This window comes from Mesoplodon mirus, assembly GCF_964341445.2.
Source record: "Mesoplodon mirus genome assembly, chromosome: 3".
In the NCBI taxonomy this organism is placed as follows: Eukaryota; Metazoa; Chordata; class Mammalia; order Artiodactyla; family Ziphiidae; genus Mesoplodon; species Mesoplodon mirus.
In genome coordinates this window covers 27,625,164-27,640,758 of record NC_138978.1, presented here as the reverse complement: position 1 = coordinate 27,640,758, position 15,595 = coordinate 27,625,164, and the positions used below count along the sequence as shown (strand labels likewise).

The 15,595-nt window shown below is 51.3% G+C and overlaps 1 protein-coding gene across 16 annotated transcripts in view; it reads left to right on the top strand.

Annotated features, from left to right (window-relative positions):
* The window catches only part of PUM1 (pumilio RNA binding family member 1), a 131,362-nt gene extending 125,541 nt beyond the window's left edge, over window positions 1-5,821 (top strand). For all 16 annotated transcript variants that reach the window (XM_082616132.1, XM_082616131.1, XM_082616130.1 and 13 more), the window contains 2 exons: window positions 393-585; window positions 3,956-5,821. In XM_082616132.1, the coding sequence (XP_082472258.1) occupies window positions 393-585; window positions 3,956-4,087 (325 nt within the window). In that variant the 3' untranslated portion in view covers window positions 4,088-5,821. The remainder of the gene's footprint in view (window positions 1-392; window positions 586-3,955) is intronic.
* Window positions 5,822-15,595: the final 9,774 nt, after the last annotated feature.

The window sequence follows — 15,595 nt, the reverse complement described above, 5'->3', positions numbered from 1 at the left end:
GGATCTAGATGCAAGTGAGACTTGTTCCTGGCCTCATTAAGCTCACAGAGGTGAGCAAAGAATTCATAGATTCTGATACCTGTTGAAATTACGCTCATTAACCAATTCAGCTGTTAACCAGTCTTGTGAACCTTCACTTACCTGGGCTTGTTACACTCACCTGTTAGAGGGTTGGGTTCTGGTATCCTCCAAGACCTGGGCTCGGCCATGGTTCGCATCGGTAGTCACAGATGGCAAAGGTAGAGTCTCATAGAGCCAAACAGAAGAGGAATTAATCTGCCAAAAATATTAAGAGCTCTTTTGCTGCTGATCCTGAGGTCAGGGCAGAGGCCAGACAAGCACAGCCTAACAGGGTCCCTCTAAGAGTTGTCCCTGGATTTATCTCATTCCAGCAACGTTGTGGAGAAGTGTGTCACTCACGCCTCCCGTACGGAGCGCGCCGTGCTCATCGACGAGGTGTGCACCATGAACGACGGCCCCCACAGTGCCTTATACACCATGATGAAGGACCAGTACGCCAACTACGTGGTCCAGAAGATGATCGATGTGGCGGAGCCAGCCCAGAGGAAGATCGTCATGCATAAGGTAGGCCAGTCTGTGCAGATCTCAGCCAGAGAGAAAGCGCCGGGCCCTTGGTTCTTCTCATTTCTGAAGTGCAAAGGAGGGTGGGCATCTTGCTGCTTTTTTTTTTTTTTTTTTTTTTTTTTTTGCGGTATGCGGGCCTCTCACTGTTGTGGCCTCCCCCGTTGCGGAGCACAGGCTCCGGATGCGCAGGCCCAGCGGCCATGGCTCACGGGCCCAGCCGCTCCGCGGCATATGGGATCCTCCCAGACCGGGGCACGAACCCGTATCCCCTGCATCGGCAGGCGGACTCTCAACCACTGCGCCACCAGGGAGGCCCCATCTTGCTGCTTTTTGCAGACTTTGTCACTGGATTGCGTCTCATGCTATGCTTCTTTTTCCTTTTACCTGGAATGGCCATTATCCCTGTGTTTGCCGGCCCTCTGTCAGTAACTCACTGGTGTGAGTGTTAAACTCCGTCTTTGTGAGGGAGTCCCCGCCTCGATCTTAAGCCCATGTTTCTGCCCCTTGGCTCCTAGGAGACCAGCTTCTCAGTTCAGCACATCAACCCGCTTGCCTTATTTCCTTTCCTCCCTCTTCCCTTTCATCATTCATTCCACCACTGTTTACTGACTGAGCGCCTGCCCAGGGCAGTGCCTGGCCTGGCGCGTTGACCTGGTGCCCACTGTGTGCCAGACGTCAGCACAGAGATGGCCGAGACTGAACCCTGCCCACGGAGCACGCGTGGGGAAGGGCGACGGGAAGCAGTGGTGAGATGTGAGAGCACGTGCCCGAGGCTTTGAGGGGAGGCTTTGCAGGAGGAGAAGTCTGGGCTACAGAGGAGTTAGTAAAAACGGACAGAAATCTGAACTGTTGGGTGCTGTGGGTGGGAGCTGGCACAGAAAGCACGTGAAGAGGCCGATGGCCTCAGAGCAGTCGTGGAGCAGGTCCAGCAGGCCCCACACAGACCACGGGGCCCGGGAAGCCGGACCAGCCCACAGGCAGGTGTGCCGCGCTGTGCCTGCGCTAGGCAGTGCTGTGAGCCTTCAGGGCTGCTGATCTGAACCCTCAGCCTTCGGGCTCTGAACTCACTCAGCCCTTCTCGATGGAGGGGATGGCCGTGGTCTGGCAGTGATGAGCCACTTGCCCTCTCTGAGAACAAAGTTCAGTAATGAGAACCTTTGTTATGGACTCAAGTTCTGAGCCAGACGAGGCACCCACCACTTCCAGTTCAAAACAAAACACAACAGAACACTGCGCTGGTGTCAGCCATGGCAATTGAAGGCTGGGGAGTCCAGAGTCCTTAAGCCATGAGACTCAGATAGGCACGTCAAGACGCTGGTGAAGGCAGAGGGAATGTTGGAGACACACGGCAGGTTAGTTCATTCGTTCATTCATTCAACAAATAGTTAACAAGCATGCATGCTCTACAGCAAGCGCTCCTTTACCAGGGCACTGTGTTGGTAGACACAGCAGTGTCGAAGATGGTTACACCGATGCTGGGGAAGTGCTGGGGAGAGCTGTGGGAGAATGTGGAGGGTGCCTGTTCTGATGAGGGGTGCAGAGAAGGCTCCCCAAGAGAGTGACATTGGAATAAAGCCCTGAACCTTTTCCAGGCAGAGGGAACCTAGAGCTTGAAGATTTGGAAGCAGGAGACAAGACAGTGTATTTGAAGAAGTACAGCAAGTCCAGTGGGACAGGACTGTGGTGCCAGAATCACATCTACGTTTCAAATAATGGTCCTGGCTGATGAGTAACTTGGAGGAGGGGAGGCAGCGGGAGATGAGGCAGTGAGGACTGGACGGGGGACTGTTAGAATAGTTCAGCATTTCCTTTAAATCAAGTGAAAAATGGAGTTCAACAGTGTCGTACACGCACATGGGTTGTTAGTTTTTTGTCTGGAAGAGGACCAGGTGTAAAGGTTAAGTGGTCTCACCAGTGAGCCAGTGAGCCAGTCCTGGGAGAGACAGGTGAATGAATTGAATTTCACTTAGTTTCTAAAAGAAGAGCTACCAAAAGCAAGGGGGGTTTGGAGCCTCCAGTTCTAGTGACCAAAACATCAGCTGTGTATAGAGTCCAGACTGCAACCCAAATGCAAGTGTGGCATCCTTTCTATAGATGCGTTTAGGAAGGTTAGGCAAATGGTCTGGGTCACACAGCTCAGAGTTTGAGCCAAGGACTGTGAACAGTTTTCCAGACAGGCTCCTAGGTGAGAATATAATAGCTGATACAGGTCTGTGTGCTGTGTGGGGTGCAGAAATGGTTTCTAGAGCCACTTGATCCTTCTTTGCTTTGAGGGCACAACGAAACAGACAAAATAGTCAGCCTAGAGCGCTCAGGCTTGAGAGCATCCATCTTCCTGGTACACTGTCCTGTGTTTTGAGTATGAGCGCGAGCTGCGATGGGGAAGCAGGTTAATGTTGTGGGTCTTCACCGTCTGTGTGGACGGTTGGTGGTTATGCAAATGACTGCGAACACAGTGTGTTACGTGCTGTAAGCTGAGGTATGTAGAAGGCTCCATGAACTCACAGAAGAGGAAAGGGGGTTCCAGAGAGGAAGCGCCTCCCGAGTTGTCTGGGATGCACAGGACTTGCGGACATGGGTCTGCCCAGAGAACAGAAGAGATCCTCGTAGGGCTGATCCGAGTGTGCTTGGAGAGGGTGAAGGGTGAGGCTGGAGCAGAGCCATGGGAGACGGTGGGGAGAAGAAGAATTTCTGGAGGAAAAGAAAAACATTTCCGGTGGAGCCAGACAGTGGGGTTCCCATACCTCTGCTGTCCCTTCTTAGCCATTTGACTTTAGATGAGTGACTTACCCACTGTGCCTCCATTTTTTGGTCAGTGAAATGGGGATAATCACACCTCTCTTATGAAGCTTCAAAATGAACTGTGCTTGGCTTATGTTAGTCATTTTTATTGTCATCATTAGTAGCTTTTTGTGATTCTCTATGAACTGGAGAGCAGGGTCAGGTGGTGAGCACAGGATTCATGGTGCCCAGAAAGAAACCCCCGCTGCTCAGGAGAGCTGAGGTGCCTTGCGAGGGACCAGAGGGGCCAAAAGCCTTCTTGAGGGCGACGCAGTGCAGGCGGTGGTGGACAGTGTGATTGTCAGTCTTGGGATGCACTTTCTCCACATACTGTTCCGGAAGTGGTCTGTGGCTGTCCGACCTCCAGAGCTCTCAGGTCCTGCCTCGGCGCTTAGGCTAGGAGCTGCTCCCCTCATCTGTTCGGTCAGTGCAGCCTGAGAATTCAGGGGCTCGGGTTGAGCCAGTGAAAGGTGTTGCTTATGAGGCGTGCGTGCTGGCAGGCGCCCTGTGGTGCCTGGGAGCAGGTTACCCAGGAGCCCGCCCGAACCTGCCTCAGGCCAGAGTGACACGGACTCTGCTCTCTCCCCAGATCCGGCCTCACATCGCGACTCTTCGCAAGTACACCTACGGCAAGCACATTCTGGCCAAGCTGGAGAAATACTACATGAAGAATGGCGTTGACTTAGGGCCCATCTGTGGCCCCCCTAATGGTATTATCTGAGGCAGTGTCTCCCCCGTCCCCTTGTTCCCACTGACCTCACTGGCCCACTGGTGAATCCAACCAGCAACCAGAAATATTCTAGTGTAGAATCCGAAATGGGTAAATGGTTGCTCCAGGATTACCCACTCCTCCCAAAAAAGGAATCAAATCCACAAGTGGAAAAGCCTTTGTAAATTTGTTTAATTTTATTACGCATAACATGTACTAATTATTTTTTTTAATTGACTAATTGCCCTGTTGTTTTACTGGTGTATAGGATACTTGTACATAGGTAACCAATGTACATGGGAGGCCACATATTTTGTTCAACGTTGTATCTATATTCCACATGTGGAAACTTTCAGGGTGGTTGGTTTAACAAAAAAGTTTAAAAAAAAAAAAAAAAGAAAAGTTTTTAACTCATTTGCCTCGCTGGCAAGTTTTGCAAATAGCTGTTCCCCAACTCCTCATTTTAGTAAAAAAGAAAAACAAACAAAAAAACCTGAGAAGTTTGAATTTTAGTTAAATGACCCCAAACTGGCATTTAACAATGTTTATAAAAATATATATATATATATATAAATATATATATATAAAATGAAATCATTTCAGAGTTGCTAAAGCTTCAGTTTATGACATTAAGTTTATGAAATTTCTAAAAATTGCCTTTTTTGGAGACTACTATGCTGAAGAAAATAGTGTAGTCTGTTTTGTGAGGAGGAGATGTGAGCACCCAGAATGTCTTTCAAGGCCAGGCGGGTATAATTGTTTACTGCCTACTGGATTTTTTTCTGTTAACATTGAAAGGCAAAATCTGATTACTTAGCATGAGAAAAAAAAAATCCAACTCTGCTTTTGGTCTTGCTTCTATAAATATATAGTGTATACTTGGTGTAGACTTTGCATATATACAAATTTGTAGTATTTTCTTGTTTTGATGTCTAATCTGTATCTATAATGTACCCTAGTAGTCGAACATACTTTTGATTGTACAATTGTACATTTGTATACCTGTAATGTAAATGTGGAGAAGTTTGAATCAACATAAACACGTTTTTTGGTAAGAAAAGAAAATTAGCCAGCCCTGTGCATTCAGTGTATATTCACACCTTTTATGGTCGTAGCATATAGTGTTGTATATTGTAAATTGTAATTTCAACCAGAAGTAAATTTTTTTTTCTTTTGAAGGAATAAATGTTCTTTATACAGCCTAGTTAACTTTTAAAAAGAATAAAATAGCTTGGTTTTATTTGTCACCTAGTCAGATAGTAGCAAGATCCTTTCTAAATGTTATTCAAGATGATTCAGTTCATACTAGTGGTTTTGGTTTTTTTTAATCCTAAAAAAGTACTGTTTTGCTTATTTTGTGACAGTCAAAAGGACGTGCAAAGTTCAGCCCCGCCCTAACTTTCCTTACAATCAGAGCCCCTCTCACCTTGTAAAGTGTGAATTGCCCTTCCTTTTTGTACAGAAGATGAACTGTATTTTGCATTTTGTCTACTTGTAAGTGAATGTAACATACTGTCAATTTTCCTTGTTTGAATATAGAATTGTAACACTACACGGTGTACATTTCCAGAGCCTTGTGTATATTTCCAATGAACTTTTTTGCAAGCACACTTGTAACCATATGTGTATAATTAACAAACCTGTGTATGCTTATGCCTGGGCAACTATTTTTTGTAACTCTTGTGTAGATTGTCTCTAAACAATGTGTGATCTTTATTTTGAAAAATACAGAACTTTGGAATCTGAGTTTGTGCTTTATTATTATTTTTTTCCAATATAGTGCCCCGGGACAGACAGCCCTTTCCTTGTTTGTCCCTCTTTGTTTCTGCTTGTTTTGTTTTGTGTTTTGTTTCAAAATCAAAGACATAACCACATTAATCAGGATGTCCAACTGCTTTTGAAAAACCAGAATATTCGCCTTCCTGGGCCCAGAGTCTGTGCACACATCATGGGGCGCATTCTCAAAAAGCCTGAGCCCCACGATCTGCCTGGTTCTCTGCGGTGCTCTTCATTCACTCCCTCTGGCCTCTGCACCGTTTGTGGGCCCAGGGTCTAGATTAGAATTCAACAGATTACAAATGTCTCCTGGCCAAGTGTTGGCTCCTAATTTTCTGAGGCAGGGTGGCAGGTAAGGCATCTGTCCAGGCCTCCCTGCCCTGAGGCCCCCTTTCCTCTCCTCTGTCTGGGCTGCTCCTGTCCACACCCTGCCCTTCCAGGCCCACACACCAGGGCTGGCCCAGGCTGGCCCATTATCCTAGGTTGCTCATCTTAGCATCACATAAGGGACCTCTTCCAGCTTTGAGTTCAGGAGGCTCTAGCTCACTGAGGTACCTGTCACCTGTGCCTTAAGATGCCCACCTTCCCTTTACCACCTTTGCTTCAGAAGCAGCTTTGGCAAAAAGCCACCACTGAAACTTAGACCAATGTTGGCGCTGAAAGTGGAGCGTCAGGGTGCGCGCAGAAGGGACTTTGCATGGTCCCCTCCCAAGGGTGAGGGACGGTCACTAGCAGGCCCTGTGGATCCCGGGAAGAAAGGGACAGAAAGGTAGCTGAGCTAATGGAGGTTTCAAGTCCAGGACCTGATTTTGCCTTAGTGACTGTAATCGGGTCATTCCCCAACCCTCTTCCCAGGCCGTAGCTGTCGTGGGCCTGCCAGAGACAGCATGCTGGACGGAGGTGGCTCTGGAATCAGACCAGGGTTCACATACGGCTCCCACTACTCATTGTGTGGGCTGGTGTTACTTCACCCAATGTTTAACCGAATCCCTTGCTGGAAATTGATGGAAGGCGATATCGTGTATGTGAAGTGGTTCTCACATCACGTCATGGAAAGTTATAGCCGTTAGCTGGTTATAGTTTTACTGGACCCTTGCAGAGGCCATGTACAAATTAGGCAAAGCAGGAGGCTTGGATATCTTTCCCTTCCATGGGTCTACTATCTGTGTCCTTGAGATGGTAATTTTGCCTGTCTGAGCCTCAGTTTCCTCTTCCATAAGTTTGGAGTAACACCTCACGGAGCTGAAGTAAGATGGAATTGTTAATAAACGTGTCAAGTGCCTGGCACTTGGGTGAGGCACTCGTGCAGGTTTGCTTCTTTTCCACCTGGACTGTTTATACTTGGACTTTGTAATTTGGGTGTTTTTTTTTTTTCTCTCCCTTTATTCTTAGCATTTAGTGTAATGTTTTGTGTTTGTGTTTTTAGTGGTAACAAAGCAAGGTGCTAGTTTAGATATGTGATACCTCCCGCGCCTTCCATCCTGTGTCTTTGAGGCCCGGGGAGGCTTTGCAGTCAGACAAATACAGGGTTTAATCCCAATTGCCTTTTATTACCTGGGTCATCTCTCTCAGGCCCAGTTTTCTTCTCTGTGAAATGTGGGAAAAACAGTACTTTATGTCCAAGGTTGGTTGTGAGGATGAAATAACAAGCCTTAGCAGAATGCCTGGCACATTGGCATAATAAATGAATGGTGTTTATTGTTTTTTTACCTTTAAAATCACTCATCCAATGGCTGTGCACAGGTTTTGGGGAACAAAACAATGCTTGTCCATTATGTACAGAAGTTTACGTAAAGACGTTTGTCATGAACCATCTCTGTGCCAGGCACCCAAGAGATGGTTTTTTGGTGGGTTTTTTTTTTGCGGTACGCTGGCCTCTTACCGTTGCGGCCTCTCCCGTTGGGGAGCACAGGCTCCGGACGTGCAGGCTCAGCGGCCATGGCTCACGGGCCCAGCCGCTCCGCGGCATGTGGGGTCTTCCCGGACCGGGGCACGAACCTGTGTCCCCTGCATCGGCAGGCGGACTCTCAACCACTGCGCCACCAGGGAAGCCCGAGATGGTTTTTACATGTTCTCTAATTCCTCACAACAGTCCTGCAAGAAATGTGGTGGTCCTCATCGTGTAGATATGGAGACGGGTTCCGGGTTCTGATGCAAGTCTTTGGGTCAGACCAATGCTTGGCCTGAGGCTTTTTCCCTTGGTGCCTCATGGGAGGGTTTGGGGCTGGGGTGGACCCATCCCTCTGCAGGATTGGGTTTCAGGGAGCAGGCTGAGCCTCCTCATTTTACCAACTGCTAACGAGTCTGCCCAAGGATGTGAGGTCCTGGGCTGCCGCTGTGTAGATGCATTCTAGATCTCTTCCAGAGACCCTCCAACATGGACTCCTCACACTCTGTATAATAATCCTTTGCCTAGTCACAGGGCTTTACAGTTTACAGAGCACATTCATATTTGTGATGACTTTGATCCTCTTGAAAGCATTAGGGAGAAACGTAAGGTGGATGTTATCAGCCCATTATTCAGATGAGGTGTTTGGGACCCAAGACACAATGAGTTAATAACCAAGTAAGGATTTTATCTGAAGTTTCCTGACTCCAAGTTCAGTGCTCTATCCGTGCCACCTTGCTCTTGCCACCTTCCATCAGCTCCAGGGATAGCTGGTCTCTCTAGTTGGGTTTCCAGAGAAGTGTGAGGCACTGGATAGTTCGGCATTTCGCGGGGAGGAAAACTGTGGCTTCATGTAGTTGCCAGCTGTAGCCACACGAGGGTGCTGTTGCCTAAGGAAAGCATTATAGAGGCGTAAGCGCTCAAGGCTCCAAGGTCAGGGCTTGGGATGTTTTTCCCCTGGCCTGAGGGGCTCCGGAGTGAAGAGTCCCATCTCATCCAGAGACCTCAGGTCTGGTATCTGCTCTAAAACTAAGCTTCCCCACTTCCTTCCCTCCCTCTGCCTTGGGATGGCAGGGTATGGTCACGGATCTGGCTCACAGACCCTAGCTTTGCCTTTGCCTCACTGTGTAACCCCTGACAAATCAGTTTCCCCAACTGTCACCTGGCATGGTAGCCCAGCCCTGCCACCCTCACAGGGCTGGTATGAGGTCAGATGGTTGGGGCTGAGGAGGGTGGCCCCATGCCTCTGTTAACGTGACCCGAGGCCCTGGTGTCTCTTTGGGGGCTACATCTCTGGCTTATGTGTCAAGCTTTCAAACAATGAAAATGTCCAAGTCTTTTTATGACCCAGAGCTGCCTAGCTTCAAATCCCAGCTTTACCAGCCCTCTGTGACCTTTGTGAGTCATTTAACCTCTTATTATGGGATAATAATAGTCCTGCTTCATAGGGCACACTGGAAGCATTTGGCACATAGCAGAGTCCCCCAGGCCTCTCCTCAGAGCCCAGGGGCCAGAGTCCCCCGCACTCTTGCCCTCTGCCATGCCCCTTCCCAGGGCCCCTTGCAGGAAGCTGGGAATTAAGTTTGGTGTTCCCAGATCTGATCCATTTTCAGATGAGAAGACTGAGGCCCAGGGCAAGGGGAGTGACCTGCTCAGGGCCACACAGAGGGTGAGGGACGAAGCAGGGACCTGTCTGTGCCACGTGAATGCAGTTACAGTCGCCCCCTCCGTATCCATGGGAGATGGGTTCCAGGACCCCTGTGGATACCAAAATCCACCGATGCTCAAGTCCCTCATATAAAATGACATAATATCTGCATATAACCTACGCGCATCCTCCTATATACTTTAAATCATCTCTAAATTCCTTATAATACCTAATGCAATGTAAACACTATGTAAATAGTTGCCAGCGTGTGGCAAATTCATGTTTTGCTCTCTGGAACTTTTTGGAATGTTTTTCCAAGTATTTTCCATCCGAGGTTGGTTGAATCCATGGATGTAGAACCCGAGGATGCGGAGGGCCAACTGTCCTTGCTCCTTGCCCACCTCCTGCCCTGGGATGGCAACTCCCTCAGCACCTGGATCTGTGACTGGCCCACAGCAGCGGCTCAGGAACATGAGGGTGAGCTTTGCTAGTCTCTGTGAGTCTCAAAGATAATAGCCCCACAAGACACATGAAATATCTCAGTGACAGTCGTACTCACTCAGATTCCATGGTGTTGGGGCAGGAGGGTCTCCCACCCCCCTCAATCTTTCTCACTTTCCCCTCACCCCCCCTTCCTCAATTCCAGGTCACTCTCCTCCACTGGCTTTTTTGGTTGTCACCCAGCTGGGCTGCTCTAGCCCCAGGATGAGGTGAGAAAGAAAATATATTTTTAGAGAGGCTTTTTTTTCTTCCGGGGAAATGACTTCAAATGTGCAATTTATTCCCAGGAATGGGGGTGTGTGAGTGAAATGGCTTCTGGAATGGCAGTGCCCTCGTCACCTCCTGCTGTCTCCTCTTCCTCGGCATCTCTGCTGACCCTTCCCCTCTCTCCTTCCTCTCCCCCATCCAAGGGAAGAGGGCAGGTGTGTGAACACAGCTCCTGGGCCTGGGCTCTCCCCCCATCCCCCAACCCGACAGCCACTTCCGAGCCCCGTGACCTTGGACTGGCTAAAGGGGGCCACAGGGAGTCATGGTCTTGGATTTGAATGAGGTCTTGGTTGTGGGATGGGTCCTACCTCAAGAGTCTTTGCAAACAACAAGGCAATCAGTCAAGGAGAGGGGCGTGGGTAGAGCAAACCCCAGGGCAGGTAGCAAAGCAGCCTAGGTTCTGCCACAGACTGACTGTGTGACCTGGGGTCAATCACTTCTACTTTTCAGGCCTCAGTTTTCTTACCTGTGAGATGGGCAGATGAAGGGGTGGAGTGAGGAGAGCAGCTCAAGGCCCTACACACTGTCATTCTAGGTTACAGTGAGCAAACCTGCAGAATCTTCTCAGCCTCATCCACACACAGGACCTCTGACGCCTCCAGCTCGAGCTCAAGACTTCAGAAGCTCTCCTCCCTCCCGGGTGGGTGGAGCCTCAGTGTGACCACTTCAGAGCACCCACTCTCCAAGGCCGGCCAGCCATGGCTCAGTGGAGGTGTCACCACCACCATGAAGCCTTCCTATATTCCCTCCACGACACCCAAAGCCTCAGAGTGAGGTTAAGCTCTCCCTGCCCAGTCTCCCTGCTGGCTCTGCTAGACTGTGGATGTCATCTGGCGGGGCTGTGGGTTTCTGTTCACAATTAATGTAAAATTAATGAAGCTTAAGCTTCAGGGCCCCTCACTGGCACAACCCCCTTCCAAAGCCTTGTTCCTAATTTTGTATTCGTGACCCCCGTCAAACTGTATAAGCTTCAGGCCCCACAGAGTCGGACCTACGCCTGTTTTCATCCCTGCCCAGCCTGAGGGCAGAGCCCACCTCTCTCTTGGAACAGTTGCTGTTTCGGCAATTCCTCCTGCATGTGCCGCCACCACCCTGCCCTGGCTGGCCTGGCACCTGGGCCAGACTGACCCAGAGACAGGGTGTCTGCATCCACCTGTCCCTCCTGTGTGGCCAGCCCTGCTCTGTGGCTCCCAGCGCACTCATCTCAAACAAAATCAGACTTCCTCCCCCATCCCCACACCTGCCTCAAGGGGCCTCCCGGGAACACTTTGGGTCCTTAGTTTGCAAACCCCCAGCTCACAGACCTAGCAGAGGCCTGGGTTCAAATCCTGGCCCCATGCCTGGCTGCTGTGTGCCAGGGGGACATCACCCACCCTTCATCTTGAAGGGACTTGCCCAGAACACGGGGTAAGGGTGCTCAGGAAAGGCTCGAGGCATGGCCCTTTGAGACCCTCACACAGGCAGGTCCCTTGGTGGGCAGGGGGCCCCCCACAGATGGAGGCCAAGCCTTCCCACTCTTGCTCAGGCCCTGTGGACTCCCTCAACAGCCGCTCAGCTTATCCCGTGATACTTGCTGGGGCAGCAGACAGACAGCCAGAGTCTCCCCAAGTGCCCTCTGTGGGCCCTAGATCAGAGCCTTCTTGCCAGAATCCTGCTTTGGTTCCTGATTTCGGGGTCAATAACATCAGGACTGATTTCATTCAGACTTTTCTCAGAAGCAAACCCGGGTTCTTGGCCTCCTGGGCAAGGCTGGAAGTTACGATAGGAGAAGGTGGGTGCAGAGGGGGCAGGGGGGACGTGGGGGCAGCCCAGGAGAGGCAAAGACTGGTTTTCCCAGGCTTGTGATTGTCTTGAGCTGGAGGGTCAGTTAGGATTGCAAAGTTCCCTGTGGCCACAGGGGAGGGCACAGCAGTGGTCTGTCAGCACTCTCACTTCCTGGCTGTGTAACCCAGGGCCAGTCACCTGGCCCCTCAGGGCCCCAGTTTCCCCAGCTGTAAAATGGGGGGCCAGTAAGGAGCGAACGCGTGCATCGTGCTCCCTGTGTGCCAGGCTCCGCTGGAAGGGCTCCTCTCGGCTACAAAGCTGGGAGGCAAGGGTGTTTGTTGTACACAGATCACACGGCTGTGGGGAGGAGTGAAGGACAGCGTTCCTGGCAGGTGCCCTGAACAGTGCCTGGCAAATAGCAAGCCCTCAGGAGGTCCTGGCCCTCATTATTACATGGCAGTGTGAGTTCCAAAGAGCCAGTCTGTTTAGCCAAACCTCCGGGGGCAGGTGGCGTCAGGCAACCACTACTGAGCACCTACTGTGTGCCAGGCCCAGAAATGCAACTCCAAATAAGGCAGCTCAGGCCTGGAGCTCAGAGATGCCGGCTGAGGCCTCCACTTCCCTTTTGTTGGAGCCAGGAGCCCTGGCCAAGGGCAAAGAAAGGTCTCATTGGGGAGGGTGGTGAGGCCTGGCTGTTAGGCATGCCTGTGGGGGGTTATCTGGTTTCCAGGCTCATCTGAGTGCGTCCACCAATTGGTTGTGTCCATGTGACAGTGTGGATCCCCTCACTGACTCTTTTTTTTTTTTTTTTGCGGTACGCGGGCCTCTCACTGTTGCAGCCTCTTCTGTTGCAGAGCACAGGCTCCGGATGCACAGGCCCAGCGGCCATGGCTCACGGGCCCAGCCGCTCTGCGGCATGTGGGATCCTCCCGGACCGGGGCATGAACCCGTGTCCCCTGCATCGGCAGGCGGACTCTCAACCACTGTGCCACCAGGGAAGCCCTCACTGACTCTTTAACTCACTCATCAAATACTCCCCAACAGACCTCTGCCCCTGGCATTACAGTGTAACCATTAAGAAGACCCTGGGTCAAGAGCTTAGCTCTCACTCGCCAGCTGTGTGACCTTGGACACATCTCCTGACTTCTCTGTGTCTTGACTCATCATCTAAAGTGGGGATAATGTCAGTGTGCACTTTGTAAAGCCATGCCTGGCATATAGTCAGCTCTGTTTGGGTTCCGCGATTATTGTCCGTTGGGGATACTGAGGTGCTCCCACTTCAGTGGGGGGTGGTGACAGACGGTAGAGACTGAAAGGGGGGGAGGGCAAGGATGGGCACTGGCTGGGGCAGGACAAGCCCTGCCCAAGGAAGTCAGGCAGGCTCTCCCGAGGGGCCAAGTGGGCCGTGGGAGTTGAGCTGGGAGGAGGGCAGCAGCAGGTGCCTGCGTGGATGGGAGGGCAGGTGAGGGAGACCCTGAGATGCTGGGACTTGGCTCCAATGCACAGGTAGTCGTGGGGGAGGGGAACTACACGGAGCATCGGGTGCTGGAATGTGGTGAATGTGTGCAGCTGTGAACCCCAGAAGAGCAGAGCGGGGGTGGGGGGGATGGAGGGGTGGGGGGTGGGGGGTGGGGTTGGTGAGGAGTGGGAGGAGAGCGGCGGCGCCCAGACCTGGCTCAGTTCGGGCTGTGACCGGTATCTCTGAGGAGCAGCAGATGGCGTTCCTGGCCTGTCCAGCCCAAAGATCTTCCCCCTCCCCCTCCTCAGGACGTCAGGGAAGAGGGCTGCTGCTGCCAGAAGTCTTTTTTTTTTTAAAATAAATTTATTTATTTTATTTATTTATTTTTGGCTGCATCGGGTCCTCGTTGCTGCACACGGGCTTTCTCTAGTTGCGGTGAGTGGGGGCTACTCTTCGTTGCGGTGCGTGGGCTTCTCATCGCGGTGGCTTCTCTTGCTGCAGAGCACGGTGTCCAGGCGCGCGGGCTTCAGTAGTTGTGGCTCGCGGTCTCTAGAGCGCAGGCTCAGTAGCTGTGGTGCTCGGGCTTAATTGCTCTGCAGCATGTGGGACCCTCCTGGAGTAGGGCTCAAACCCGTGTCCCCTGCATTGGCAGGCAGATTCTTAACCACTGTGCCACCAGGAAAGTCCCTAGAAGTCTTAGAACTGACAGGAACCTCTGAAGGTGGGCCGTGCTCACGGCCCATCCTGTGCGTGGAGACTGTTCTAATGGCCTTCCTGATCGCTAGTTTTTGGAGCCTTGTATACCTGCCAAGACAGAGTACTCACTACCTCTCAGAGTAGCCACTGCCATCTGCGGCCAGTTCCAACTGTTCCAAAGTCCTTCCTTGCACAGAGCTGACATCTGGTGTCTCATACCCCCTACCCTCACCCTGTTGGCCCCAACTCTGCTCTTTGGGGGCTCCTCAGAACCAGTCTGTTCCCTGGGCCTGTAGCAGCCCCTCTGGGAGGTGACTGTCCCTACATCTGGTCCCTTACTTTATAAACATCATCCCAGCCACCTTTATTGAACCCCCAGTACAAAGCCAGGAAGAGCTCATTTAATCTTCACAACCTGGCACCTGGCCCTGGGCCAGTGTTGTGTGTGGCACACACAGGCACTCACTTTACCTTCGGATGATAAATGAATGAACGAATGAATGAACCCCATGTGGTTATTATTCCCATAACACAGTTGGGAAACTGAGGCTCAGAGAGGTAAACTCACTCATCTAGAGTCACCCAGCTCACAACTGGCAGAATTGAGATCTGAACCCAGGTATCTGCCCAACCCAGAGCCAGAACTCTTCAACTCCAAGCTGTGCTGCCTCAACTGGAACCAGCTCCCCACCTACTGGGTCCCATCAGCCCCTCTCCATCCATCTTCCCAAAGTGCCCAAGGGTCAGAATTCCTCAAGGTTTGGCACTGGGATTCCCAGAGGCTGGGACCTCAGAATTCCTAGGGGTTTTTGAATCTCAGAGAGTTGGAAAGTTTCCCTCCCTTCCTCTCCAAATCTCTGCCAAGGGGCAGCTGGCCTGGCCTTACATACCCTTTAGGGATGGGGCTCTCACTCCCTTTCAGGGATGCAGCTCTGCCTAATGAGCCGACCTCTGACCTCTGGACCTCCTCTCAAGGTCCCTGAAGGACCAGTCCAGGTTCCTCCGACACCCCCAAATCATGGCTGGTGCCCGAGTTTGTTCCTCCGGCCCATCCGGCACTCACCCCTACTGGCTCCATGAGTCCTGGTTTCAGTTCCCTTTTCCTTGGGGGAAGTGTTCCAGTTTCAGCTCAATGATTTCCCATCTCCTGACGGCAGGCCCTGCACTGGGTGTGGGGACATGGGGGCTGAGGGCAAAGACTTTCCGCCTGCCAGTGCTAGCAAATAACCTCCCCTCTCTGGGCCTCGGTTTCCCATCTAGGAAGTGGAGCTATTGACAGCACCTACTTCATGGGGTCACTGAGAGGGTGAGATGAGATAACCCCTGTAAACCACTTGGCATGGGTAAGGGCTAAATAAATATTTACCCCCTTCTTCCCCCAAAACAGGTGGGTGGGGGTGACTGGGAGGTGAGTGGGAAACACATTCATTGATTCAACAAATTTGTATTGAGCCACTGCTACGCACCAGGCCCTGGGCTAGTGCTGGGGACACAGCAATGAACAAGACGACACAAACCGCT